Source organism: Talaromyces stipitatus, genomic scaffold, assembly GCF_000003125.1.
Source record: "Talaromyces stipitatus ATCC 10500 scf_1105507295523 genomic scaffold, whole genome shotgun sequence".
Classification (NCBI taxonomy): Eukaryota; Fungi; Ascomycota; class Eurotiomycetes; order Eurotiales; family Trichocomaceae; genus Talaromyces; species Talaromyces stipitatus.
This window is the reverse complement of record NW_002990113.1, coordinates 1548321-1575870: the sequence shown is the minus strand read 5'-3', so window position 1 is coordinate 1575870 and position 27550 is coordinate 1548321. Positions and strand designations below refer to the sequence as shown.

Below are 27550 nucleotides of genomic sequence, written 5' to 3'. Positions count from 1 at the left end.
CATTTTGTAATGCCATGGAGGCTTCGCATGTTTGTGAAAGGGCGCGAGGTAGTAAGTCTAACCGGAAGCCATTGTTGGTGTCAATCGTGCATATCATGCTGGAAATCCTCTTTTCGTCTGGATATATTCGTATCAAATGAGTATCACTGGCCCTATTTACTTTTTGCAGACAGGGAAGGATAATTTCTTACAGTATTCCAGTAAATTCGAGCCTTCGTGAGCAATATCAGGCCATGGTGACAGACTCCGGGGATTCGGACATGTTGCGGTTATGTAGTCTCTCTTAGAAACCAACTGAGGCCAAGCCATTGACCGGAATGATTGTTTCAAGTCCTTGGCAGTAACATTTAGAAATTGTTGCCCGTAGAGCTGTCTGAATTCAGGTGAAAGATAGACTGCATCTGTGGGCACTTTAAGACGGCTATCCTTCCGTCTTCCATCGTACTGGTCCTCCCACCTGAGCTGAATTCCGTATCCCATGCATTGTCTACCTGTGCGAAGACAATTCCAGCACTCCGGGAACTGCTTGTCACAGCCGATCTTGCGGCCTAGACAATTATCAGCAAATGGCCACTGAGTCTGGGGAGAGCTTACGTTTGCAAGTCCGACAACCTTGGCTAGCCCTCATATTGTGTAGTATACGGGCCGCCCAAGCTGTCTACAGCACTGAGCAAGAATCATGAATAATTTCGTACAACCGATGGCAATAATTGAGAGAGTTGAAGACAGAGAAATTATCTGCTTATGACACTCCACCCACTAGCGTGGCCGGGAATTGGCTTCACTTGTCATATGCCCAACAATACGCCAGCATGATACCGGCTAGTTATCTACGGAGTATTAATCGTGCCAAGCCGCCCTTTCAAGACCGCTCCCAAGTGTTAGATAGTGCTTACTGGCCAAAACGGATTTTCGGCCAAAACGTACTTTTTACTATACACGTCAAAATGAAGCCCAAAGGACACCCCAAAAAGAACCGGAAATCTACAAAAATGAGGAAATTGCAATTAAAATGCTTATGAAGCATATATTCAACATCCAAATCAAAAAAAAAATCAAGAAATTGGCGCGAGAATTTGACGCTCCTTATCGCCGCTTGTTGGCACGCGTCAATGGTCAAAGTGCACTTTCGGATCGTCCAGCTACGAATCACATATTAACGAATGATCAAGAACGTGCAGTAAAAGAGTGGATTGACCATCTAGATCCCTTAGACGCACCTCCTACAAATCGAATGATTGTAGGCTGCGCAAATGCCATTCTCCAGTCTGCAAATCCGTACAAAAATGCTGTCTACGGTTGGCCCAAAATTGGGTATATCGATTTCTCAAGCGACTACTCTCCACGTACAAACGAGTTGAAGAAAAACCGATTGACCCCAAGCGGCTTGATGCAGAGGACCTTGGGGTCATACAAACTTGGTTGGATCGTCTTGAAATTCAAGTTCCTATTATCGAGATTACACCTTCAAATATTTGGAACTTTGACGAGACCAGATCTCGCATTGAACAAGGCAAAAAAGAAGTCAGTCGTCACTCAATTTCCTTGTACCTCTATAAAAGTTGCAAGTGCCTCTTCTTGAGAACACTTGACGATAATGGAGAGTATAAGTCCAGCCGGAAATGTGGTTCCTCCACTTGTTATTATTGCCGGTAAGAATCACTTGGAGGAATGGTATCACCATCTTCCAGAAGAGGATTATATCGTCGCTTTTTCCGAGAAAGGCTTCCTAAATGCCGATCTTATATACGAATGGCTTCATAATTTTGATATTTCAACTCGGCAATACGCGAGAAATGGTTATTGATTGCTTTTAATGGATAATTGTACGGCGCACCTATCATACGACTTCATCCAGTATTGCAAGGAACAAAAGATCATTGTATACTGTTTTCCGCCTCATGCGACACATATCCTTCAGCCATTAGATGATATTGCTTTTCAGGCCTACAAGCATTACCACGGGTTGGCCGTTAACAATCAGGCGCGTGCTGGAGGCTATGATTTTGACAAGTATGACTTCCTTTTTCATCTGCCAGCCGTTCGCAAGCAAACCTTTACAACAAGGGACATACGCGCCGGTTTCCGCGATGTAGGGATACATCCATATAACCCGGAAATTGTGATGAATAAGCTTAATGCCTCCGAGGTTATTGACGCCGTTCCTATATTGAAAATTTTTGATGGCAATGAGCAAGACATCCCGAGTTCACCCACCACAAAGCCGACCTCACCACCACTTGACACGCGTAAAATCGGCCGCTGTGTTAAAAAGATTGAGAAGGATTTGAATGGGATGAGAGAGCAAATCAAGGATATAAGCCCGAATCTAGAGCGCCGTGTTCGCCGGGCTATGAAAGGAAGCCTTATTAACGCTCGATTACACGCGCAAATGAAGCAACAGGTCAACCAGCTCTTAGACGTCAACCGGCGCAGGTATAAAGCCAAATTTTGAGGTCAGATCTTGAATATAAGTGGTACTCTTAGCGTACGAGATGCCAATACAGAAATTGAGGACAGGAAAGCGCGAGAAATTGAGGAAAGAGGGCGGATTCTAGAGCGGGCTGAGAAGAGGCGAATTGAAGCCGCAAAAAAGATGGCACAACCACTCGCCGACCCACCCGATTTATTTACTTTTTTGGAGGAGTGTAATGAGCCGGATGCTCCAGCAGCTGAAACTCGCTTTTACTATCTAGATTCGATACCTTAGTTTGTTGTATTAATGTCATTTTTTGGATAACCCTAATAAAAAGTACGTTTTGGCTGAAAATCCGTTGTGGCTGGTGAGCACTATCTAGTTAGCGGTCTTGAAAGGGCGGCTTGGCAAGATTATAGACTATATAAGCCCTAATTTCAATTAATCGAGTACATACGACCATAGGGTGTGGAAAACAGGGCTTCCCGTCCGCTCAGCCGTACTTAAGCCACACGCCGGCTGGTTAGTAGTTGGGTGGGTGACCACCAGCGAATCCCAGCTGTTGTATGTTTTGGCCTTTTTTTATCATTTTATCTTTCTATCCATTCCAGCCTTTCCAGGAACTTCTCGCCAGAGCCTGGAATTGCTGATATAGTATTCGACTAAACCTTCCCATGTCGATTTACCCCCTCTTTTTCCAAAGTCAGCCATATTCTTCCCAGCCCCTTCATTTTACCAGCCTCTTGATTTCTCAGGACCAATGAGACTAAGTCCGCTAATCAAACATGTATATACCATACAGTATGTCGACATGTGATATCGTAACATCTTGAGAGTTGGGAGCAAGGAATTTTCTGTGTATTGCTCATTAAGTAATGCTTGTGTCCTTGAGAGAAAGAAGCCCTCGCTAGGAAGTGTTGATATGCCCTTTCTTCTGGAGGCACTAAACTACCTGTGGCAGGCAGCGCTGGCAACAAATGGAGCTGCAACAGTTTCAACTGTTATTCAATGTTGGCAACAAATAGATCGGCATACTGTGCGCATACCAAATGATCTAGTATAACATGGAATACTGTAGCTAGAAAAGGGAATTTCACAGAGTCCTAGAGACGGTATGCTTAGTTATATATTTCCTATCCTTCGTTCTCTGCTAAGGTTGGCTTTGCTGTTCTATTGTCTCAGCCAGCACATGAACTTTGGTCTTTCGATCGGTAGGGCCTGTACTCCGTAGTAGAATTTACTCCTTCGTGCTTCCATGTCTCATCAGATTATGCCCCCATTCAAAATGTAAACAGTACCCCATCATGCCAACCCATCTCCCTTTTCCTCATGTTTCGCATATTTTGTTAGATGGCTAGTAGAATGCATGATAGCTTCCTCATTTCCCTCAAGACTCTTGCTTGATTGGATGAACGGACCACCTTTTCGCTTATGCCGTATCGTGCTGCCTTGCTGCCTCTATTCGAAGAATTCCCTAGAACAAGGGGCCAATTCGCGCGGACGATACGCCGACACCGTGGAGCATCTGGGTCTCGTGGCGGAACAGAAATGCAGTGATCTCATGGAATATCGCAAATAATGGATCATAATAGGAACCCATTAGATATGAACGCACACAGAGATACAAGTAGATGCGGTGACTATAGTGAACTAGCGAAATCAAGATGTGACATCGCGACCGACAGCCTATTCCATCACTACACAATTTCTGTCTTTCTTCGCTTCTTCGCTGCCGTTGCTAACGCTTCCTGGTTCGCTGTTGCCGCTTCTTGCTCTGTTACGCGCTTGAGCCCTGATATCAAACCCTTTCCACAGCCTTGGATTGACTTCGGAAAGGTGAATTTTCTTTGATGTGTACTTAGGATTCATAGAGATTTCTCGACCGCGTAGACGTTTGAGATTCTCTGGGATGCCTGTGGTGGTAGCTGAGTCAAGAGTAATCCATATGAATTCGACATTGACTTCATATTCCTCAAGGCCCCTTTTCCATTTTGGGAGAGCATTGAAGAACCCCTCCTCGGAAGCCTTGTGATATCTCGCCGTAGCGATTTGAATTGGATACAGTGTAATTTTTCCTCGCATAGACAAAGAATTAACATTACTTTCGTCAATACGGGGCCGTCGTTGGATTATTAGCATCAGCCAGTCGAGTATAGGGTAATTAAAGATGTTCGGGACGAAGAGAAGATTGGAAAAGGCAGCGTTCTCGGGAGAATTCAAAGCGTAGGATGGAAACTTCGTAAATATCCTTTGCACAAATCGCTTGCCTTTGCATCCCTCCAACGGCAACCCAGTATTCAATACCGTTGCTATAACACCTTGTTCAATAAGAAATCCGAACATACACGGATTGCTGGCATGGTTCCGCATGGATGATATAACGTAGTCAACGTTGAATCCTAAGTCATCGAGGTTGCGAAGCGCCTGAGCCCAAGCATCGCGTGCAACACCACAAACACAGCCTCCAATCGGCACTATTTGTGGTTTTGATAAATGAATACACGCAATAATTTTTATAGCACGCTCCGCTACTGTAAACGGTTGTTGTTTTATCCTACTCAGCGTTCCCGCAAAGATCTGGTCAAGACCCGACAGCAATTTCTTCAAAGCATCTTCACGGTCACGTAAAGTTGTGGCCTGGAGGACTACACGAATCTGAAATATCGGCAATAGGAACCTGGTTAATCATTAGTGCTGCTTAGAATGTGGAGCGTGGCTAAACGCACGTTCCTTTAGCCGAGTCGACAATTATTTCAAAAATGTCCTTTCTGAGCAATTCATCCATAGCTTTGGGGTCAATATCATTGGGTCCACCAATTTCACTTTCGATGAAACGTCGAATATCGCTCTCGCGAGCTTCAATGGTGATATCCTGCTCCCTTTTGAAGAATTCCTTAACGGCTCCCTGGACATGAGGACGACCGGTAAGGAATATTTGTATGCATAAAGGCCCGTCGTGTAAGTGTCTCAAAAGATCTCGCAGAGTCCCTTGTTACAATTCGTCAAGCGCATCCGGACAAATATATACTCTCCTAAATTTTGTGCAAATGATTCGGAGGAGATGGTCGGCATCCTCCGAGCCCAGTGGTTTCTTTGAATCGGTGTGTCTCTCGTGGTAGAAGTCTAGAATATCTTTCGGAATTTCATGTAGAGAGTCTAGTAGCTGTGTCAATATTGCTCCAAGGATGTTTTCCACCGTTTGCTCTTTCTGGTCTCCATAATCACAGTAGATGTATCCAAGACCTAGATCTGAACTTGGTAACTGTTTTTTTCTAAGATAATCTACCACGAGAGAGCTATAAGAACTGTTAGTCAAGCCAGGAAAGGAAAATTTCTTGTAACTTACAAGATTATGGTTTTCCAACTCCCAGATTTCCATAGCAGCTAAGTATTTGGGAGTTTGCTGATTCTGAGGTCCAATCTAGGAATCTGGGCTCCTCAAGCAACCATATCCCCGTGCCTTCAACCCACTTCTTTCGGTTTTCTAAGTGTCGGGCAAATGGATTCAATGGGGATAACCATTCAGCAAGAGCGCGCCGCTCTTGGATTAGAGTTTGTTCCTCCTGACGAGAAGTGATTTCACTCAAAGTCGACTTGATTTCTTGGACTAGGTGTCTAAATCAGTAAGCGTTCTTGTCTTATGAGTATTGAGTAGTGGCAATAGATTAACTAATCAGTAATATAGTATTTCGATAAAGTCAGTGTGGTTGGCTCAACGTTGGAAGGGGCCCTATGCAAGGGTTAGATGCACAAGGCTCTGGACAGACGATTGCAGGCTCGAGAACGGTTGGGTGGGAAAGAGTGAGTCTGATCAGTAGCAAGGACGCAATCGCTTCTCTTATCACTGCAAGACAGGAATCATCTTTAGTATGTAAATCGGAAGCTGGGGTGATCGTCGCCCAGATTTTCAACCTCGTCCTGCGGCAGATTGAGGCGATGGTCTCGCTTTCCTTGGTCACGCATTTTGTTTTCCCACCACAAACCGAACTCGGTGAGAATCATGACCAGTCCCGCCGCGACAATCAAGGCTAGTGAAACTGAATAGGCTCTTGTATAAGCTGGGGCCTCTTGGACGACAAATGTCATAGTGGGTACGATGGCGCCTGCGTTGCCTAATCCGATCTGGGCGGCACTCGACCATGATCGCTTATAGTGGCCGGCCATATTGTTACTTAGCCACGTCCACAGCGTGGGGAGGACCATAAAGCAACCTCCATTGAAGAGAAAAAGCGCGCCATACTGCGCATGGAGTGAGACTTTGTCCTGATTAAGGAGAACTGAGTAGCCGCAAACACAGAGTAATACTGCAAAAAGGCAAGGCGCAAATCGATTTCGCAAGCGATCTGATATCACGGCTGCAACGAATGCCAGGACACTTGCCACAAGGTAGATCGGAATGGTATACGCCTGTGCAGCAGCGTTGGTGTAGCCGAGGCGCGCAATTATACTTGGCACAAACGCAGTCGCGTTTACTGATGCGGAGACCGCAAAGTAGATGATGATTGCGCTGTATATTTTCCAGTCGCTCAAGATGCGGACGAGCGCTTTCCGGTCAAGCCGATCCATACGAGCGAAGCCGCCATCCTCGACAATCTGCCTTGCTGCAAGAAGCCTCTTCTCCTCGGGGGACAACCATTTGGCTTGGCTGGGCCAGTCAGCGATGAGAAAGAGGAGAATTATGGACAGCGCAATAGTAATAATTCCTTCAATGATATATATCCAGCGCCAGGAGTTATAGCTTCCAAGTCCTTGAAGGTTTTCCATGCCATAGGCGATGAGCTAACACTATTGATGAGCTATTATCCCAACTTCCCAAGTGTGTAGTACGCGGGGTTCAAGGACTTACTCCGCTGGTTGCGATGGCGATACAATTCGCGATGTACAATCCAACCATGCGTTTCTGCAGCTCAAAACGGGTGTAATACATTGAAGTCAAATACACGGCTCCTGCAGATTGTCAGAACGAACTATCAACCAAGTCACCAAGGAGAGAATACCCGGTACTAGACCTGACTCAAAAAGCCCGAGGAATATTCGAAGTACAACAAGTCCATTAAAAGTCTTGACCAACCCTTGGCCTAGGGTTATGAGACCCCAGCAAAGGCTCAACCCACCCAGCCAAAGCGACGGACGAACATGTTTAAGGATGAGATTGCTTGGAATTTCGAAGAAGATGTATGGCGCGATTTGCACGAGCAAAGCCACATTGAAATCGTTGCCAACCATATGCAGGTCTTTCTCAATCCCCTGAAGCCTTGCATAGCCCAGATTGACTCTGTCCACGAACGCCCAGAAAAACACCACTCCGACTGGTAGAATGACGTGAATATCCAGCTTCCTGACCAGCCTCTTCTCAGCAGCTGAATTCAGCAGGCTTTCTGCCTCCTCTCTCGTCAGGATTCCTTCATCAGTTTTGATAGGCAGGCGATGAGACGGGAAGTCACTTCTAGTGACAATAGCGACCTCGGTGTCCGTCCCCATACTGATGCATTTGTTTCTCACGTGGAACGAATTGCAATCTTGCAAGAGAGAATGAGATACAGTGAGAGGTCAAGTAAAGTGTAACCTATCTCATCACGAAAGGAAAATCTTTTAGAATATAAACTCTGCTAGGGCGAGGCAAAACGCTTAAACGGTGTTATCACTAGCAAGGTACATGGCAATTCTAGGGACTCAATTTGCGAACAAGTCAAGCCGACTTTATACTAACGGTAAATGTCTCGCGCTTACAGTACAAGCTGCAGCTAGATTATGTTGCAGGAGCTAGTTAATACAAAGGCACCACCGAGGAAGCGAACCCTTGTCCGGTTTCCCACACCTTCACGTGGAAACAACCATTCAAGAGTTGTGGTGGCCAGCAAAAGAAGACGATACGTATTATACTAGCTTACTTTCTAAGAGACCGGATATTCTCCTCCGCGTGGGTGTCACGTTCGAGTTGGTTTAATAAATTAATCATGGACTAGCATAGCACACGCTGCCCTGTCGGCGGCTGCTGCGATCCCTGAGACACTGGCACAGGAAGCACTGCTACATCTACCATAGGGACTAGGAAGTGCGATAGTAACTTGAAAAAGAAAATGGAAACAGACCGCGACTACTTTCATTCTAAAACTGCTGCTATTCGACTGGTCGATCCGCGGCCTCGAGTGCATTTCCATACCCTAGGTAATGCGGCAGCCACGCGAATCCTTCCCATGGATGCCTCTGCTGTAGATTGTTGTGCTCGCACGCCATCATCATACTGTTTATTTTTGCGTTTCCTCTGTTTCTACTTACGAGTACTCGTCATATTCAAATCACACTGTTAAACGACTCCATTTACCTCGTCAGCAGAAAGTGGTCTGTTCCTCATTTTTGCAGTTCGTCTCTTGTAAGTTGACTTGTCTCCTGACATAAATACTCGATCTGACGACCAATGACAGCGTTATCTTCTGCTCGGTGATGAGACTTATTGCAATTGGAATTGAAAAAAGGTCGACGACACAAACTGTGAGTAACGCAACTCGCAATGCTGCGCCAGCTGGACATTCAATCAGGTGGCGCGAGCAGCTAAAGGGGAACCTCAGTCCAGCAACATTACGGCTTCAGTACCAAGAAGGCCACAAGATTAAGTTTTAACCACGCCTTGGCTTCGATACGATACACCAGCCAATACCATGATGATGGCAGCGAGGAACACATCGTTGCGGGGAACGACCGGCCGCTATCAGTAATAAGACGACTGCCATCGGCGTCACCTACGATGCAGCTGTCAGATAATCTGGACTACAAACGAGGCAGAGAGATTCGATGTTCGATCTTACAGGTCTAAAAAAACACCTTAGGTCATATATCTGGGCACCGAGATTTCAGCCCAATGTTTACCCCTCATGATAGCTCACAAATCACCCCGCCAAAGATGTTTATAAAACCCCAGCTTTGAAACTTGATGAACAGACAGAAGAGAACGGAATACATACAATCTTGCTAGTCACTTCTTTTCTTTTCATTCTAGTAAAAACACTCTTCAGGATTGGCCTGGAATAAACCGACTAATCCGACAGCAGCGAGCACGCATGATAAATAGACGAAGAGGATCTAGCGCGATATAGAGCATTTGGCATCTCGTCTTGTATGTATACTACAAAATTTCCCTTTGCACCGGGCGTTCCTGGTGTCGTGTTTCAATTCATCTGAATTATGCAAGAATGATAGAACAACAATTTTCAATTCAATTCCGTTCCCTGAATGCAAATGTCACCACAATCGTTGTGTCTGCTGGGCATGCTATTCTTTTAGAATTGCCATCAGAGTCGTTCAATTTGCTACGAACGCAGCTAGGCTTTCGCGAAGCGTCTGATCACATAAGCCTAAGCCGAAATGAAGTTTTGAGTCTATGGGCAACATTATCTTCTCTGGCGCTTGCCAAAGTCACCTATGTTATTACTGGGCAAACCAAATCTTCTCGAAATACGTATCTGTGTCTCTGAGAACTGGCATGGGAAGAATAGTACATGGGAAGAATAGTACGTAGTCCAACTATACAGAGTTGGGACTCTGCGAAGGAATAAGATATTCTCCCGCCCCTGTTAAGGTGGTCTCTGGAATGAGTCAACTCGTCTGCGGAAAGTCGCACGAAACGGCGAGGCTGTACTTAATTATTTATTAGTGGATGGAATATTAACCATTTCCAGTTTAGCTTTTAAAGAGAAAGTCTGGATTCATAGAATAAGTTCCATGTAAAGGCTAGTTAGTGTACGCAGTAGTAAGAAAGGGGCTATAATGACGGGTATATAAGCCCGAACCTACCAGACTAGAGTTACTACGGTAGAACGTGCTCATAGAATAGGGGTCCAATTAATTAATTAATTAGTACTCCGTACGGAGTATTTGATTGCTACCCCAGATAAGCCTGCAACTTGGTGGTTTATCCCAGTAGCAGGGCCGCTAAGTTGCTCCTATTACAAAATTCCTGCGACACAGCTACTATCAATTTCGTGATACGTTATAATATCAATAAAGCTAGCTTACTTTGATGATCGGATGGAGAAACCCAAAAACTGAAAACCACATCCTCAGTTTGATCGGAGCGTTCGAAACCGCAACGACCATGGAGCGTCTGCTCATCACCCTACCGTTCCAGGAACGAACGGACATCATTGACCAGATACGGACTGCCTTTCCCAACATGAGAATTACCTATATGCGCCACGACGTTCCTGCTAGGGAAGCCTTTGTGAAGCAAGAGATGGATGTACCTACTGGTAATAGACTCTAGTAATGACAGATAGCAAAGGAAAGGCCTGACGGAGCAACAAAACAAAAAGAAAAAAAAAAGAAAACAGGAAAAAAAGAGATCCTCCGAGAAATCCAGTGACTATGACTATGGGCTTCGTGCCTAACCCGAAGGACGTACCGAAGCTTCGCCACATCCATTTCAACGTAGCTGGGATCGACCACGTTGCAAGCAAACTCGACTTGCGAGATTCAAACATCAGCACCACCAATTCAGTAAACGGCCCGTCGCCTGCTGTCGCGGAGTGGTAATCGGAGCTTTGTTAGGACAGTTCCGCCAGCTCTTCGCATTCAAGGAATTGCAACGCAGCAGAACTTGGCGCAGCGTCGATATAGGCAACGCACTTTTGAATCTCTATGGCAAGACCATGGCGATTCTCGGCTATGGGTCGATTGGGCGTCAAGGTTAGTCTTTCGAGACTTTTCCATACCTTGTCGCATGTCCTTTCAGATTCGCTGACGTGATTTACAAACAAGTTGCCCGTGTAGCCCAAGCCCTAGGAATGAAACTCATTGTCCATACCTCCCGGAAAGAAGAAACTTACCACCAAGCAGGAATGGGAGAACCTGATGGAACAATACCGGGTGTGTGGTTTAGTGGACGGACAAAAGAAGAGCTCCACCATTTTTTGTCATGCGGCGCGGATGTCCTGGTCTTGTCTCTTCCTCTTACCGCAGGAACACGGCATATCATCGGCCACGAAGAGCTGAAGATCATGAACGCCCAAAATTTGGCTTTCCTGGTAAATATTGCCCGTGACTCCGTCCTTGATCATACAGCCCTCCTACAGTCACTGAAGAACCGTCCGAGGAATGACGGTTTGTTAGGTGCAGCTTTGGATGTAACAGAACCAGAACCTCTCCCAGCTGATAGCGAAGTCTAGACACGTCATAACGTTTTCATCTTCCCCCGCATGTCAGTGCTATGACTCCGGGGACAATTGATCCATCATACAGGATCCTAGAGGAGAATCTAGCCCGGAGAGCGGAGGGCAAGGAGCTTATCAATGTTGTCATAGCCAGGAGCGATATTAGGGACGTCGTTTCGCCTTAGCCTGGGTACAATGAACGAATGTTAAGTACTCGGAGAAGAGATTGATACGGTCGGGTTTAATGGGCAGTAGGGAAAATAGTAGACGTACGCTTCGCTACAGGGACGGTTGGATGGTCCCAACACAATGAGCAATGCACTTCGTGGACTGTTTTTGGTTGGCTTGCTTATTGTTAACGTATTCAAAGCAGAAGGAGCGGTGACAGATAGGACAACAGTCGGAATGACAGACCATTACACGTAGCATGGTGCATTTTACTGTGTGTCTATTGGGGCTTTTAACGTACTACTAGCTACCAACTTGGCTACAGACATGGCAAAAAACTATAACTGTAAACCTAAACTATGCTTAAACACTCACTACAATAATAATCCCACATTTCTGAACTCACTTTACTCTAGGTAGAAGGGACGTCCCAGGTCTACCAACATAGCTCCTTATCAACTCTGTGCTGGCTCTGGCCCAAGTTAGAGCTCTATGCTTCTTCAAGCCTCATAGAATTCCAACTACGACCGAGTAGCCACTGTCTCCTCCGAGCTTGTGCGCTATATTAATTTTAAACTTCAATTTCTAACCCTAAATAGTGTTACATTTATAAGACTTTCCGAGCCTTCAAGAAAGAGACTCCGACTGTCCCCTATACACATTCACGTTCTCCACCCCATGGCGGATCATTCGAGATAAGATCACCACATCTCGTGAAGGTGCCCTTGTAACGGCTATAAATGTTTATATCACCATTTGAAAAGACCCAAGAAGAAATATAGCAACCAATACATGTAGTAACGGAACATCTGAACTAACAGCAATATTATGCGCCGGCCGTGAAGGTGTGACCGTTACACTGGCCGCTGCTGTGGATGCTGACGCTGTAATAAGGCTCTGCAAGGCGCTTGAGATACTCCCAACTGTAGTCTTGTTCAAGGGGACAGCACAAGAGTCTCCATTACTGCTATTGCTCACAACCGCGGAGCAGGAGCTGTTCTTAGCTGTTGTGTTGATCTCGTACGCACCGCCTAGCTGGGGACATTCCCCTACCAAACTCTTTAAGTCGGGTTCCGGACTGTTGATGTTGATATTGAAGAAGAGCGTTCCAAATAGACCTAACGGACTGGAGTCACACGTCTTGATGGAGCCATCCCAACTTATAGGCCACTGCAGCGCGTACACGGGGCCGTTGGGATACCATGGGCCAAACTGCCACTTCTGCACGTCTGTTTGGTTGACGAGAATGTAGGGTTCGGTAGTGGTGTTAGCAGCGGTGAAAGTTGTCGCCCAATAGTCGTTGACAACGCCACCGGGCTCCTGGTTCTCGCCAACTTTTCTGTATGGCATGATGTCCCAACCAAAAGTGAAGGGTCCGAGGGCAGCAGCAGTGGTTAAATTCTGCAGGGCAAATACAATGGGAAGTGATTCAGTGATATTATACGTGGCGTTGTGGATGGGAAAGATAACGTCTACTCTACCCCTGAGGGTGCTGAGGCTGGAGGAGATGTCGTCGAGCTGACGGGAGTAATAGATATCATGCTAGTGAGGGCCATGGTGATGATAGATCGCAGTAGACGCGTCATGGTTGTGATTAGTACCTTGGTCGATCTTCACTCATCCAAGGGAATCTCGTTTTGAAGGCTGAAGCTCTATGTACGTATGTAAGGACACGACTAGCGCCTAGCAAATAGTTGCAAGTTCGTAGCTATGTGGTAACGGAGGAGCATTCGTAGTGTTGTACAGCACGTAGAGCCCCCCGTACCGGACTAACCATATAGGGCACTAGTCCGCTAATTACATGCTCCTCTCACAGATCTGGCTTGCACTCGCGATAGCCCATATTTTGTTCTCATAGCGTGGGTGCTTGATGTTTGGATGTTTCAGTCAATATATTAGGGGTTCCCTTGTTAGATGTTTTGGTTGGTAGATATGCTTAAAGGTTATCTTCTTCAAGTGTGCAGTGTCCTATCTTCGGCGGCTACAGGCTACAGCAGGGTCTACCTGGAAAGCGAAAGGAAGTGGTTTTGAGGGGTCGGATTGCTTCCTGTTTCACTGGGTTGGTTGAAGTTCGGTTTTTGGTTCCGGTTTCAGACTTCCTGTCGACATCGCGAAGCTGATTGCTTGGACAGCCTTCATGTCTGGTTGCCATCGGTCTGAGTCTGGACGTGATTCTCCACCAAGGTCCAAGAAAAGGATAGATTTCCTCGTCTTGATTCTATGTATTGATCTATGCCTTGTCTCATTGTTGTCCATCTCGTCCAGCGGAATAGAAAGCGTTCTATTGTCTTGCTTGCTTGGGCGCAGGCACAGAGATCTGAGTCTACTGCACCTATCTTATTCAAATAGCCGTTGAGCCTTGTCGTTCCTGTCCGAAGCTGGACTAGAGTTTTTACATGCTTTCCCGGGAGCGCAGTGTCGATAACTTTTGAGTATTTTCCAATGCCTTCTGGAAGAGTCGAGTCCTGGCGTGTTGCATTAATAACGATTCTAAAGGCCCGTTGCTCTGGCTTGGAACGGCTGTTTTTCTGGTTGGAATTCTGTTTTCATTGATCTGTGTGCTTCAGCTTTTGCTCTATCTATGTGCGCTGGGACCCAGATTGCGTTGACCGCGTTTCCCGGGTGCTGCAAAGTCTGAACCAGTTTATATATCCATCGGATGATCTTTTGGCTGGACTGTTGGCGAGATTGGGTTATTTTTGTCCTGTCACATGCAAGCATTGAGAGTTGATGGGAGCTATACTGCATCCGGCTAGCGGACCGGCGGCTGGGTTTCTCCTCGAAAAATTCTCAACTTCGGCAAGCCCTACTCCTGCGCCCTATCCCTAAGCCCTCATTTCTTCTCCTGGACATCCCATTGCTACCAAGCCCAGCATCACGTCCAGCATACACCCTATTATGCTCCAGTATTCATTTAAGGAATACCAATGGAATCAGAACTTTCAACGGCACTCCCTGAACAGGGAAATGGTGCGTATACTTTCGTTTTGCTGAACAAGCCAGATTACTGTTTCTTGTTGTCGCGGTCATCCGCATGGCCGCTCATGCTTGGACTACCCGACAACCCTCGTTCATTGTTTCAACTTTATGACATACGAAGTATACTTATACTTTATAGTTCCTACTGAGAAAGCAACCCATGATTTAGAGGATGAGCCAGGCTCGCCGCATCCGCATAAGAAACGTCGTACGGACCCCGGCTTTGGCGACTCTCCCGACATCAAAGAAGAGACAGACATAGCTCATGAAGACCCAATCGAAGAGGCACTCATAGCTGCCCTCAACCCTCCCGCTATTGAGACAGCAACAGAACCAGAAACTCAACCTGTGGAGAGCAATACTGAGAACAGTATCGAGACCAATACTGAAAATAATGCGGAAGACAATGCAAATAATGCGGAGCAGAACGCAGAGCAGGACACAGAGAACAGTGCAGATGACGACGCTGAGACCAAGGCGGAGAACAATGCTGAAAACAATACCTCAGAATCAACTGATGCGCCCGATCCTGAGGTTGCGGCTGTCTTCGGGAGTATCATTGATCGCGCCGAACGGCTGGAGGAGCAATATGCACTGGACCAACAGCCTACAGAGAACTCTGAACAGTCGCCAAACAAAAATGTGACCTTTGTCAAAGCTAGTTTATCATTAAAGATACAGAGCCTGCCTATTCTCGACAACCTCGTATGTGTTCATCCGGTTTGTTTACGACTTGTTGCTAACCGAGCATCTAGTCAACACAAATACTTTCCCTTCTGGCCAAGTCCTCATACCAAGATATTACCTCGTTCGTTTCTGAACCTGAGTCAGAGAACGGCCAGGCATATGCAACGATGCGGTCGCTATTTGATCACACAAAGAGAGTGTATTCGACCAAACAAGCGTTCTTGTCGCCAACCGACTTGGACTTGACAGACCCTACTCAGATTGATATTATACGCAAAGCCAACCTTGCCTCGTTTGTGTCTAGCATTTTTGGATCACAGGAAATAAGTTTCGCCGAGCTCAACGACCACTTCATCGATGTGTTTGTACCCGAAGGAAGTCGTCTGCTCAAGGTTCAGGGCGCTCTTTTCCTTGAGCTCAAGACGCAAGCGTTTATTGCATCGCTTAACAATGAAGAGCGCACGAGGACGGAAATTTTATTCGAGTTATTCCCTGATGACTTGGAGCAGCGTCTTCTCTCAAAGCGAACGGGTACGCGTCAACTTGCTCCGAGCGAAGCGGACTTTGTTAAACGAGCGCGATCCAGACGCGATATCATTTTTGCGGACATCAATAATGAAGAAGCCATGAAGGCATTACCCGACAAGTACCACTGGGAGGACTTTTTGAGGGATCTTAGCGCCTACATAAGCAAAAACTTTGAAACCATAAACAGCTTACAGGTGAGTCATCAGCCGTTAAAATACAACTGTCTGATGTGCTAACGAACCACAACCAGTCTCGCAAGCTCGTCAAAGGCCGTCAATCAATTTCCGGCGAGAGTCAAGATGGTCCTAGCGGTGCACCTCTCGAGAGCCAGTTCGCCGTTGCTACTCAACCTGCAGAAGCTACGACAGATCGCAACCTTCACGGGGACCTCGTCGCGCGTGCGGCACGAGCAGCACAGATTGCTTTACAGGGTCATGGGCTGAGAAAATCCCAGCAACAATCGCAACATAATCAGCAACAACAGTTGCAACAAACTCAGCAGCCTCAACAGCCCCAACAAGCACAGACACCACAACATGCTCCGCAATCGGCTCAAAGCACGCCGGCCCCTCAGTCCATCTCACAGACAAGCCAACAAAACGTCAGTCAAGGTTATCAGCATAGCCCTACGCCGCCGGGATATCCTCAGCAATTGACATTTCAACATAATACGATTCCGGTTCAGAGCTTTCAACAATACACCCCTCCACAGAACGGATCTAGCAGTATGCGATCTACTGACGCGGTAACTAATTATGGATATATGCCAGGCGTCCCTCATTATTCGCAATCCCAGCCAACTCAAGTGTTGTATGAGCGAGCACGCATGGCAGCAACAGCCAAGTCATCATCCAACAGTCGCCGAGCTGGACTACCCAGTCAACGTCGTCCTTGGACCACCGAAGAGGAAAACGCTCTGATGGCCGGACTGGATCGTGTCAAGGGGCCTCATTGGAGCCAGATCCTAGCAATGTTTGGACCCGGTGGCACAATCAACGAGGCACTCAAGGATCGGAACCAGGTACAACTTAAAGACAAAGCTCGGAATCTAAAACTTTTCTTCCTCAAGAGCGGGATTGAGGTGCCATATTATTTGAAATTTGTGACCGGTGAGCTCAAGACTCGCGCACCTGCACAAGCCGCGAAGAACGAGGCACGAGAACGCGAAAAGAAGCGTGGCGAGGAGGATAAAGCTCACGTCGAAGGTATCGAGGGCATGATGGCTCTTGCTGGTGCTCATATGTCACCTGGTCAAGGTCCAGATAGCATGTCAGCATCTCCGGCGGTCTTCCAAGAACCGGAGCGTCCGGAGTCCCACGATCAATCCATGGCTGATCAGACGGAAGAACAGAAACTGATTCAGAGTCTTGGTCAGGAAGTTCCAGAGGGATTGCTTCAGGTTGCTCAACACAATGAAGCTATGGATACCGCGACTGCAGATATGCATCATGTGCCTCAATAACATGCGGCACAAATTTGAATTCCTGTACTACCAAATCTTATATGTTCGTTATGGCTACTTACTGGTTTTTATGTGTGATATTATGGTGATATTGTAATCGGCGTTACGGACTGAAGTTGGGTACCTGGGGAGCAAATTGGACGATAATCAAGCTGTATTCTTATGCAATATTATATATTTAGAATCAACAATGAATCATGCGATAAATCCTGAGGACTGTACAATAGAGTAATTTTTGATTGAGCAAGTACAAATAATGATGAATTAGGGTTAATACAGCCAGGAATGCCAAGACCGGTGCTTAGCACGGTCTCGCCCATCCACTGACCTGCAGTCGCATCACCTTTTTGCTAGGGTAACACGACATTTTCAAAGTACCATCGAACCCCCGTCCAAAAAGTACCTTACTTAATAATTGATGTGATCGGGTGACAAAAAACCACCAAGTGCAAGGTCGCCCCTCGTTCATTTGTTCATTGTTTTCCGACCTAGTCTCTTTATTCGTTCGCTCGCCCACGGCCGTCCAATATGGCCGACTCATCAACCAACACCTCGCAGTCAGCGGCTGGCTCACAACTTCCTCCATCCAGTACACAACCAACCACACAGTCAACAGAAGCACTTCCTTCATCATCAGAGACAGTGACAGCCTCAACTCAACAGGGGGCAGGTGACGCAACAACGGGCAACCGTGACATTGACCTTGGAGGTGGCGATCCGCTCGATAATGATATTGACAACGATATTGATATGAACAATACTGACGATATGCCTACTACCACCGTCAACGGTACAAACGATGCAGCTGCGTCTGCTGCGAATGCACTTGCCAGTGCTGCTGCTGCGCCGCCTATTAAGAAGGAGAGTAGTTTAAGAGAATTTTTGGGGAAGATGGATGAATATGCGCCTATTGTACGTTCATTGGCGAATACCTTCTGCTTTCTATCAGACACTAGAACGGGTTTGATTTGACATGGATAACAACTGACATTCTACAGATCCCAGACGCCGTTACAGCTCACTACCTAACAGTCGCCGGCCTCCCACCACCAGGCAACGGCCCAAATCAAACACCACCACATCTCGCACGCCTTCTAGCCCTCGCAACGCAGAAATTTGTCGCCGATATCGCTGCCGATGCATATCAATACTCGCGCATTCGTGCCTCGAACAGTTCAACCGCCAACAATCCCATGGGTGGTCTGAATGCAGCTGCGGGTCTGAATGCGCCTAATGCAGCTGGCGGCGCTGGCGGTGCCGGTGCAGCGGGCGCAGGTGGTGACGCAGGGAAGAAGAGTGCTGCGGCGAACACGCATCTTGGTATTCAGAGACCTGGTTTTGGTGGGGGTGGGCAAGGTGGCTCGGGACAGGGACGGACTGTGCTTACTATGGAGGATTTGGGGATGGCTGTTTCTGAATATGGGGTTAGTATTAAGAGGGGGGAGTTTTATCGGTAGTTCTTGACACTGCTCAGTCTTGAAGGAGGACTTGGTGTTCGATCGATGGGATAGGCGTTTGTGCAGGGGGTTGGAACCTCTGAGATCAAAAAGATGTCATCAATTGGTTGTGTTAAATATGGTGCTTATGAATAGGCAGAAAGGGTTTGGCGTTCGGGTCTCAGGTTCATGGCGCTCTGGTTCGTTTGGCATAACATCACGATTGGGTGGCACATTTGTTAAGTCTCCGGATAAGCCCTCATGGAGCTTGTCCTTACATAACATTGAGATAACATACAGATCTAGCCATGCGGAATAGATAATGTTCATGAACAGTAGTAGTCTCCAAATCCGAATAGTATATTGTACAACCTGGCACCCTCGGCTAGCATGCCTCCAACAAAATAGCGCTAATAATTCAACAGATATCCATCAGCCAAGCAAATTGTTGTCCCCGGTGATGTGACATGATAGAAGGGCAAAACAAATATTAAAGCCCGAAGCCAAATACACGGATATAAAAAGTCGAACCATTGAAAGAAAAAGGCAGAAATCAAGCAAATCTATCTATTTGTTCTTCGACTGCTTATACGTAAATCGTTTCCGGGTCCTTTGCCAGCAATCAATCGTCAATTTCCCATCCAATATCAAAAAGTTTCCAGTGTTTTGGAAGAGGAAGAGGAAGAACTCACGGCACAAACTCCCCCAATTTCCGTCCAACCATATCCTCCGTAATCAGGACATCTTGATAAATCTTCCCATTATGTACTGAAAAGCGTAATCCGACGAAATTGGGTAATATCGTAGCGCTGCGGGCTTGAGTTTTGATGGGTGGTGTGCCGGGTGGAGGAGGGATTTGGCGGGGGAGAGGGAGACTATATTCATTCCAAAAGGCTTATTAGATTTGTCATCCATGAGTATGTGAGATCTTTCTATATGCGCCGGAAGGAAGAGGTGGTAGCTTGGATTCAAGGACTCAAAGGGAAAGCATACGGGACGAGATTTGGACCTGTTGCAACGGAAGCAATTGTCAGCATAATAGCTCTAACAGCACATTGAATAAAAGTATAAGTGTTAAACGCACCCTTCCACACTGACCGTGCCAGTAGACTTCTTGTCGGATACATTGCGGCGACGATTTGTATGTGGCTTGTGTGTGAAAAATGAGGGATTGCTTACTCAATAAACTCGGACTGTCGGACGCTGTAGGCTGGCATTCTGCCGGGCGGTCAGCTCTGTGCGACGACAACGAGCTTCATCGCCTTTAGCCACTCGAGAATACAGCATTAACAAAGGTCTTATAAGCCAGGAACAACATTTACAGCGGGTGCTCTCTCATAATTCGCGTTTGCTGATTGGTCCGTACTTGCACCGTTGAATTATAAGTAGTCCGAAAAAGCATTTGAAGGCAGCCTGCAAGGTAGTTACGCTTTGCTATGGTTCGCTGCCTCTTGTCAAATGGCATGTTTTTCTAGATCTCAAGTTGGGAAGGATTTGGCTATTCTGCTGTCGAAGGGATACATTGGTGCCTGAAGAAAAGTGATGTGAAAAGGTTCTATATTTCGCGATGCAGTAGTTTTTGTGTTTGTTTCTGTCAAAAATCCGCCAACAATGCGAGCGATAAATCAAAAGCTACAATACAAAGCAGATACAAAGCAGAGATTGCCAGCAATCCCCTTGAAATGCAAACAATGTCTTCATACAGCGACAGTATTATCCCTTTTTCAAATGACATGTATGACAATCCACTTTTTATGATTCGCTTTCGCCAGCGAGTTCCTCCATGACTTTGATTAGATTTCTGATCCCTTTCAATGTATTCTCGTCAGGACCTTGTCCTGGTGTCCAACTGGCGTGAGCAAAGTCGATTAACCGAAAATCGTGTACTTTGATGGGCACTTCCTCCTCGTCGGAACTTCCGTCGTCCTCCATATTCGCGAGCGATTGGGGATCTATTTGGATGTTTAACGCCCCAGGAATATTCCGTGCTTCAGTATTATTGGTAGCATTGTTGAGGCCACCGTTCGCGCCGCCATTTACAACACCATTCGCAATGCCGTTCGAAATACCATTGGGGATACCCATTGTTTGCAAGGAACCGAGCTCAGTAATGTCAAACTCGCCTGCAATATCATCCAAAGGTTCAGTGCCGGCATCAGATTCAGAAGACGATCTGGTCTCTTCTAACTTTCGAGTTTCTTCGTATTTTAAAGCTTCTTCAAGCGCGTCTGGGTCTCCTTCATAGATCACCAAAACACTCGACGAATACATCCTGCTTTCTTCTGATTCCAATGCGAACTTCAGCGCTCGAAGCTCTTGCACCAGTCGAGAAGCAATCAGTTTCGAGCGATCGACTTTTCCAGCTTTAGCCCCCGCTAGAAAAGTTTCAAATCCTTCCTTCACATTATCGGCAGTGAATGCCCTTCCGTACCATTTATCGTAACGCTTATATCCGTTCTTTTCGACAACTTCTCCTTTTGGTGCTTCTGAGCCTTCGTATTTCGTCATATATGGATCAGTGAATTCTGTCTCCATGCTCTCTATCGCAGACCCGTTCTCGTTTCTATTACCGACCCAAACTTTCATACCCGCGATTCGATAGCCCAAGCTAGAGCTTGTTGTCTCTCTTGAAACAGCATCCAACTTTGCACGTTTCGCGGGAGGGGCATCATCAGCCCATAGCCGAGAACCAAGTTTGACATCTAGAACATTCGGCCGTTTGAATCCTTCGGCGATGTTTTCGAGCACAATTGAAATGCCAGTATCCAACTTGCGCCCTCCCGATGGAGTCCATGGCTTTTCTCGCTGGGTCACATGATGATGGTGATGATGCGCAGATACTTGGTTGGTAACCGTGAAACCGTTGGTGGAGGAATGCGTTGCTAGTGATGGTAGTACAGTTCTCCCATTTTGTACACCTGGGACGACAGAGAGCGGCTGCTGCTGGTCCGAAGCTGTCAATGTTCCGTACCATTGAGGCATAAAAGCATGAAAATTGGGATGGCGGATGCTCGATTCATAAAATGCGACCTCTCCATGTGTGCAAGGCTTGGCGATCAAGGAACCGGATAGGTGACACCGAAGACCATCACTAGATACAACGTCAGTGTTTTCGCGCTATATAAAATTTCGTTGAGACCTACTGTCCAGCAGCAGCATGATCGAAGTTGGTGGTGAAGCTGTCGTTATCAAGGCTTTGGCCCTTGAAGCTATCTGATTTGTAAGATGATGAAAGCATGTCTCGAAATCGGTATAGTCGTCTCACGAAGTCGCAGGATTCAATTGAGCATGCCGTAGGTTAGCCGCGCAGCGGATATGGGTAATATTAGATGGATGACGAAGCAGTAGAGATATAGTCATGCGTAAATCGTAGAGACAAAGAAAAGAACAATTAGGAGACAGGTAAGATTCCATATCAGCTCGAATTGCAATTACCACTTAAGCCATTTATGAAGACGGATCCGTGCGTCGGCAATTGATGATCCCGGTGTATATGCGCTCGGTGGAGAAGTAACAGCAGATGCGAGAGATGTGCCTGAGAGACGGGTTCAACTTGTTCACGGATACAGAATCAGCAGGCGTAGGAGAGCTGACTCGATAGAAAAGTCTCCGCCCTCCTGATAGCTGAATCGGAAAATTTTCGGAGAGAGCGCAGAGGGAAATGGTGTCAGAAAGGAGCGGTATGAGCCAGCGGTCTCGTAGCAATAGAGTAGCAGAGGGAGGTACAGTAGTAGTACACGTCCACGAGGTTGAGGGAAGTAGCTTCGTTTCGGTAGTTCAGGATCCAGGACAAGGATTAATAAGGCCAGGCTGCCCTAAGCCAATCAGGAGGTAGTATTCCACCGGAAATCAGACCGCCTGCCAATGACGTAGGTCTCTACCGCTATGCCTGTTTCGGCTTAGTAGGATGTACACATCGTGTTGAAACTTGAGCAAAACACCAAAAAACAAAGGCTGAAACAAGACCGCAATGGCTTCTTTGGGCTCATTGCAGGTGGATTTTCTCTTCATAGAAGGGGTCATGGCTATAGGTTATCACATGAACCACTACAATCACTGAGCTGAATATGTCCAGCCAGCCTAGCCAAGCATGCTGAGTCAAGCATGCTGAGTCAAGCTTGCATTGCCTCGTTGCTGTAGTTCTACAGAGCAGGCACAACACGTGGAGTTCATGGATCTCTCAGCCCTTGCATGTATCAATTTGGATTCATTATACTGTTCAAGGTATCACGATGTCTACCCTCAAAGAGCTTCCTTTGTTAGGGACTTTCCAAAGGAGAGATTCCACCGGGCAACAATGAGACTGACAAACAAAATGATATAAATAAATCAGGTGACTTGTCATCATCCTCACCTCCTTCCCTCCGTGCTCGTCTCTACTCACCTCGTATCTCCCTCACTCTCACACATCTCATATCTTTTTTTCCATCTCGATTACATCCAAGCAACTCCATCACCATGGAGGCAGTCGAAGGAATAGATTATCCGAATACTCTCACTGGGGATGGGATCCTTCCTCAGGAGCTTGGTCAGGCCCTACAAGCTGCAACTCTTCAAGATGAATGGGAGACGCCTCCTACTGTTGTCCAGGAGAAGGTCGAAGATAAAGTGGAAGAAAAAGCTGACCCAGCAGAAACGAAGGAGAAGCCTAAACCGTTGACTGAGAAGCAGAAGAAAAGGCTTCGCATGAAGGAGAAGTACAGAAACATGCCTAAAAGCAAGAGTCATGGACAGGTAGGTTTGACATCTTGTTCAACAAGGTCTTATCCAGTGACACAGAACTGATCTGACATTCTACTAGCCAAAACCTACAGGTTTCGAAGAATCCTTCACTGAAGTGCCCATCACACCCGACGAGCATGAGTACGAGAGGGACATCTACAATAGGTATGTCGATCATGCACTACTGTTATGGCCATAGAACTTAACATAAATACAGTGACCGTCCCGTCATCTTGTGAGTCTTCTCCTAGATAAGGTTTGAATCTCCCGCACTAATACCAGATAGTCGCATACAAGAGGCACTCAACAGGTACCAGAAAAAGCGCCGACTCCTTACGGAGCGCATGCAGGCATTTTCTCTATACCTCAGGTATGGCGGTGTTGAGGTTGGCGCAAAAATGTTCGGAGGTGTATCGGAAATGGAGATGAAGGCAATGGAAAAAGAGGAAATTATTGTTGCTCGCTCCCAAACTGACATCAGCATTGACAAAATGAGATTGGATGTCGATTTTGAGCTTGTCACCAAGGCCTTTCTGTAAGCAATTGTACAAGGCACCAATGGCCATTTCCCTCAAACTTACATGTTTTTATTAGATCATTCTATCTCCCGGAAATTTACAGGCCAGAAGGTATCCAGGGTATCAAGTTGGCAACTGATACCATCAGAAATTGGCTCAACTACCTCCTCTATCATGATGTCGTCCCTGAATACAGCGACAACATCAAGTCGGCTCGAAAGTATTGCAACATCGCAGAGAAGCAGCTTTGGGATAATCAGCTCCTCCTTAAGGGTGCTCCTGGAGACTTCAACAAAGCTTGTTCGTTTCTCTTTGGCGGCTACCATTACAATGATACTGGCTCCGAGCAATCTAATGAATGGGTGGAAGATGGTATCCCACGAACCCGATCCATGACACCGACAGTGGCCCAGAAAATTGTAATGTTTGCTCTTGCGGCCAGTGGCACAGATGAGCAATCTTCCTCGTTCAGCGACCTTGCGATGAGAGGAGAGCTTTCCGCGGATGGCATTCAAGACATTGATGGATTTGAAGTAGTTGATATCCTTCTCCCTCACGAAGGAATACGTGACTTCTACAACACCCACGCACCAGATCTAAATTTTGTAGGCAAAGTGCGTGCAAAGGCGTGGCGTGATCCCAACATGGCACCGATCGATCTGGCACCTGGTGAGACTTTGGAGGACATTCGCGGAATGGAGTTTGAATTCTTCCTCGAGGAGCACCTTCTCCAGCACTGCCATCGGGGCATGAAGGTGGCAACGTGTGTTTACAAGCTGAATTGCGGAGTGTTCTTCTTCGACGAGATTTTCAGTGCCTATTGTTCGTTTTTCACTCCGTGTTTGAATGACCTGATGATGGGCTGGAGGACTCCTCGTGATCGTACTAAGAAGATCGACAAAGATGAAGAGGTTGACGGCGTGGAAGATGTACTAAGCGACAATGATGAACTGAGCGAACTGAGCTACGATGAGTAACACCTTGCTCGCAGTCAAACGCACAGATCTACTCAGAAAATAATATCATTGATTGTCACTATGATATGTACCTGAACTTTCTTTAAAAGAGGCCCCTAGTCAATTAACTCGAATACTTGGTGTCGTGTTCCAGGGTGCCTCAGAACTCTTTCATGGTTTGAGAAGTGTTTTCCCGGTGGTCTTTCTTCCCTCGAGATCCTATTCTCTTCCGTTAGGCAGTCCAAAAGAACCAAATTGAGGAATGCTTACCTTGTGTGCTTGTTGTACTTCCGCCAGGGGGAATATCTTATTAATCTTGACTTTCAGCTTGCCAGATTGTAACAGTTCAAGCAGCTGGCCGGCCCAATATTCATATTCCTCCCTCTCCACCAGGTAACCATTCAACATGGGCCGAGCAATCTTGATACACTTTGGTGAAAGACGTCTGCAAATAGTATCAGTAATTGTGAAGCCAGTGCCCTTCATGGTGAGATGACTTACTGAATAGGAAGCGGCGGCACAGGGCCACTGGCATTACCAAACCAAGCCACAAATCCTTTCCTCTTGACGGCCTCCAAACTTCCTTCCCAGGTATCCTTACCAACCGAATCGTAAACGACATCCACTCCCCTGCCATTTGTAATCTCCTTGACAATCTTGACCCAATCCTTACCTTCCTCACTACGATAATCAATAACATGATCAGCACCCAGACTCTTGACGAGAGCAACCTTTTCAGCTCCACCCGCAGTCCCAATGACAACCGCACCAAGCGATTTGAGAATTTGGACCATCAGAATCCCCGCACCACCAGCAGCGGCATGCACGAGAACAACATCCCCCTTTTGCACGGCATAAGTCTCCTTAACCAACGTCAAAACCGTCAATCCACTCAAGAACGAAGCAACAAGATCTTCATCCTTAACTCCGTCGGGAATCTTAATCGCAGTCTTGGCCGGAACAGCCGTGTATTGCGCATATCCAGAGTTGTGCATCCACATCACACGATCACCAACTTTGAATCCATACGGATTTGTTACACCAGATCCCAACGCGACAATAGTACCCGCAGCTTCCCGACCCAGAATCTCAGGTTTTGGGGACGGATATAATCCCGTCCGGAAATAGGTGTCGATGAAATTCAGACCGGCAATATGGTTTTTAACGAGGATTTCGCCTTCTTTGGGCGAGGGGACGGGTTGGTCGGTTCGGAATTGGAGGACTTCGGGACCGCCGGTTGTCTCGATTATGACGGCGTTTTGGGTCGTGGGGATGCTGGAAGAAGTCATTTTGCGGGTTATGTTGAGGTGTGGGCTAATGAAAGACGATGTTGGTGGTGATGGTGGTAGAATTGGAGAGGAGAGCTGCGAGCGGAGTGCTGAAAGTCTTGCTCTTGTGTTGATGATGGTTCTTGCTTGTGAGGCAATTGCGCGATTCAGATACATTAAGTCGCTGGATCTCCAGGATGCGAGGTGTACTTTATACCGACGAGACTATAACCCTTCGGACTCCGTAGAGTAGGAGATAACCAAAGAGTTTGGAAAAGGATGGAAGCTGGACATTTGGAGTGTGGGGTACCTGTGCGATGTAGTACGGAAATAGATCCGCCCACTTTCGTCATTGTCGATCTACATCTAGGATTGGTAAGCATTCAGACAGACGGAGTATATATTCTGTACTTCTTCTGTCTCTTCAAAACAAGCCTATTATCTTGTCGTGGATGATTGAAGGAAGAGTACATGCGATCTATAGATGCGGGGACATCGGACATCGTTCCGAGATCTACTCAACCCAAACGGTGCCCTGAACGGACGGTCAGTTCACAATAGACACAGCATATTCGTCAATTAGCCCTTTGCAAGAATTAAAAATGAAATAACTATCTACATCTAGAGATGTCACATTTCAGCCTAGACGGCCAGATTCCATCTTTTTCTCTAGCATAATCAGTACCAGAATCCTCTCGTGCCCCTTTCGAGACCAGAGCTCTGGCCAGAGCAAATAATTTCTGTTCTCCTTGAGATAACGGCTGGGAGCTCAAATCTTCTCCGGCCAAACCTCCACGAGAATCGACTAATGCGACTAGTTCCACCTTATCAAGTGCGGTCATGATCATTGCATCTGTTGCAGTCCCTTGTGGGTCAAGAGTAAATCGAATTGAGCACCCGGGTAGAGCTGGCAGTGGATCCTGTGGAATAGCAATCAGACGTGAACGAAGGATCAATTCGAATTGTGCCGGCTTTTAAATCCAAAAGACGGAGTAATAGCAAGAGGAAAGTATTTTTCCCACTAATTTATATTAGCAAACGCATCAAGTGTGACGGCTGGGCATAGCTCTGTGTTTCCGTCTCAGTTCACAGATAGGGCTCGGAGCCGTATAACCCTATCCGCGCCGTATTGGGAAGTCATATCAACATCATATGTTGGAGCTGGATAGGGAATGGCGGCTCGCACAGAGATTTACATGCGAAACGAGGGCCAGAACTTTTGCTTCATTTCTTCCTTTTCCCCCCTTATGCTCAATATTACCCG

At 46.7% G+C, this 27550-nt stretch overlaps 12 protein-coding genes across 13 annotated transcripts, besides 3 other annotated features; 5 read left to right on the top strand and 7 right to left on the bottom strand.

Annotated features, from left to right (window-relative positions):
* Positions 1 to 156: 156 nt before the first annotated feature.
* TSTA_065120 (uncharacterized protein) lies at positions 157 to 628 on the bottom strand (the record flags this gene model as incomplete). Its single annotated transcript, XM_002340398.1, has 2 exons — positions 157 to 548; positions 595 to 628. 2 exons carry the CDS (start codon positions 626 to 628, stop codon positions 157 to 159), a joined length of 426 nt encoding a protein of 141 aa, XP_002340439.1.
* Positions 629 to 1012: 384 nt separating this feature from the next.
* Positions 1013 to 2710, top strand: TSTA_065110 (uncharacterized protein; the record flags this gene model as incomplete). The annotated part of the gene is made up of 4 exons (XM_002340397.1): positions 1013 to 1524; positions 1612 to 1799; positions 1929 to 2436; positions 2488 to 2710. 4 exons carry the CDS (start codon positions 1013 to 1015, stop codon positions 2708 to 2710), a joined length of 1431 nt encoding a protein of 476 aa, XP_002340438.1.
* Positions 1016 to 2542: a mobile genetic element.
* Positions 2711 to 4102: 1392 nt separating the features above from the next.
* TSTA_065100 (uncharacterized protein) lies at positions 4103 to 5795 on the bottom strand (the record flags this gene model as incomplete). Its single annotated transcript, XM_002340396.1, has 4 exons — positions 4103 to 5093; positions 5143 to 5382; positions 5413 to 5678; positions 5763 to 5795. 4 exons carry the CDS (start codon positions 5793 to 5795, stop codon positions 4103 to 4105), a joined length of 1530 nt encoding a protein of 509 aa, XP_002340437.1.
* Positions 5796 to 6280: 485 nt separating this feature from the next.
* On the bottom strand, positions 6281 to 7902 carry TSTA_065090 (MFS transporter, putative; the record flags this gene model as incomplete). The annotated part of the gene is made up of 3 exons (XM_002340395.1): positions 7414 to 7902; positions 7263 to 7363; positions 6281 to 7195 (listed from the first exon to the last, which is right to left on the bottom strand). Exons 1-3 carry the CDS (start codon positions 7895 to 7897, stop codon positions 6281 to 6283), a joined length of 1500 nt encoding a protein of 499 aa, XP_002340436.1. The 5' UTR covers positions 7898 to 7902.
* Positions 7903 to 10433: 2531 nt separating this feature from the next.
* Positions 10434 to 11577, top strand: TSTA_065080 (2-hydroxyacid dehydrogenase, putative; the record flags this gene model as incomplete). Its single annotated transcript, XM_002340394.1, has 3 exons — positions 10434 to 10662; positions 10808 to 11098; positions 11171 to 11577. 3 exons carry the CDS (start codon positions 10434 to 10436, stop codon positions 11575 to 11577), a joined length of 927 nt encoding a protein of 308 aa, XP_002340435.1.
* Positions 10715 to 10751: a sequence feature (T-rich).
* Positions 11578 to 12382: 805 nt separating the features above from the next.
* On the bottom strand, positions 12383 to 13080 carry TSTA_065070 (uncharacterized protein; the record flags this gene model as incomplete). Its single annotated transcript, XM_002340393.1, has 2 exons — positions 12383 to 12464; positions 12497 to 13080. The coding sequence occupies 2 exons, from the start codon at positions 13078 to 13080 to the stop codon at positions 12383 to 12385; spliced, it is 666 nt and encodes a 221-aa protein (XP_002340434.1).
* A 1577-nt stretch (positions 13081 to 14657) lies between these two features.
* On the top strand, positions 14658 to 17422 carry TSTA_065060 (MYB DNA binding protein (Tbf1), putative; the record flags this gene model as incomplete). Its single annotated transcript, XM_002340392.1, has 4 exons — positions 14658 to 14700; positions 14849 to 15414; positions 15465 to 16118; positions 16175 to 17422. 4 exons carry the CDS (start codon positions 14658 to 14660, stop codon positions 17384 to 17386), a joined length of 2475 nt encoding a protein of 824 aa, XP_002340433.1. The 3' UTR covers positions 17387 to 17422.
* Positions 16244 to 16621: a mobile genetic element.
* A 492-nt stretch (positions 17423 to 17914) lies between the features above and the next one.
* TSTA_065050 (TFIID and and SAGA complex TAF10 subunit, putative) lies at positions 17915 to 18843 on the top strand (the record flags this gene model as incomplete). Its single annotated transcript, XM_002340391.1, has 2 exons — positions 17915 to 18298; positions 18385 to 18843. 2 exons carry the CDS (start codon positions 17915 to 17917, stop codon positions 18841 to 18843), a joined length of 843 nt encoding a protein of 280 aa, XP_002340432.1.
* TSTA_065040 (mitochondrial 37S ribosomal protein RSM19) lies at positions 18830 to 19995 on the bottom strand. The gene is made up of 4 exons (XM_002340390.1): positions 19907 to 19995; positions 19816 to 19831; positions 19515 to 19697; positions 18830 to 19432 (listed from the first exon to the last, which is right to left on the bottom strand). Exons 1-4 carry the CDS (start codon positions 19947 to 19949, stop codon positions 19390 to 19392), a joined length of 285 nt encoding a protein of 94 aa, XP_002340431.1. The 5' UTR covers positions 19950 to 19995; the 3' UTR covers positions 18830 to 19389.
* Positions 19996 to 20364: 369 nt separating this feature from the next.
* Positions 20365 to 22060, bottom strand: TSTA_065030 (arginine metabolism regulation protein iii; the record flags this gene model as incomplete). The annotated part of the gene is made up of 2 exons (XM_002340389.1): positions 20365 to 21913; positions 21966 to 22060. 2 exons carry the CDS (start codon positions 22058 to 22060, stop codon positions 20575 to 20577), a joined length of 1434 nt encoding a protein of 477 aa, XP_002340430.1. The 3' UTR covers positions 20365 to 20574.
* Positions 22061 to 23280: 1220 nt separating this feature from the next.
* On the top strand, positions 23281 to 25039 carry TSTA_065020 (uncharacterized protein; the record flags this gene model as incomplete). Of its 2 annotated transcripts, XM_002340388.1 has the most annotated exons (6): positions 23281 to 23556; positions 23624 to 23709; positions 23762 to 23779; positions 23831 to 24079; positions 24139 to 24362; positions 24432 to 25039. In XM_002340388.1, the coding sequence occupies 6 exons, from the start codon at positions 23281 to 23283 to the stop codon at positions 25037 to 25039; spliced, it is 1461 nt and encodes a 486-aa protein (XP_002340429.1). The 2 variants fall into 2 exon arrangements, with proteins under 2 accessions (XP_002340429.1, XP_002340428.1); XM_002340387.1 differs by having other exon boundaries at positions 24139 to 25039.
* On the bottom strand, positions 24720 to 26530 carry TSTA_065010 (quinone oxidoreductase, putative). The gene is made up of 3 exons (XM_002340386.1): positions 25520 to 26530; positions 25289 to 25463; positions 24720 to 25237 (listed from the first exon to the last, which is right to left on the bottom strand). The coding sequence occupies exons 1-3, from the start codon at positions 26461 to 26463 to the stop codon at positions 25190 to 25192; spliced, it is 1167 nt and encodes a 388-aa protein (XP_002340427.1). The 5' UTR covers positions 26464 to 26530; the 3' UTR covers positions 24720 to 25189.
* Between the last annotated feature and the right edge of the window lie 1020 nt (positions 26531 to 27550).

Excerpts from the sequence above, each read along its gene's own strand:
- TSTA_065010 (XM_002340386.1), bottom strand. The coding sequence starts at position 26,463 with ATGTATCTGAATCGCGCAATTGCCTCACAAGCAAGAACCATCATCAAC. Across the intron at positions 25,464-25,519 it reads GTGCCGCCGCTTCCTATTCA|ACGTCTTTCACCAAAGTGTA; the intron begins GTAAGTCATCTC and ends TACTATTTGCAG. Across the intron at positions 25,238-25,288 it reads AAGTACAACAAGCACACAAG|GATCTCGAGGGAAGAAAGAC; the intron begins GTAAGCATTCCT and ends GGAAGAGAATAG.
- TSTA_065040 (XM_002340390.1), bottom strand. The coding sequence starts at position 19,949 with ATGTATCCGACAAGAAGTCTACTGGCACGGTCAGTGTGGAAGG. Across the intron at positions 19,433-19,514 it reads AAATTGGGGGAGTTTGTGCC|GACCCGGAAACGATTTACGT; the intron begins GTGAGTTCTTCC and ends TTGCTGGCAAAG.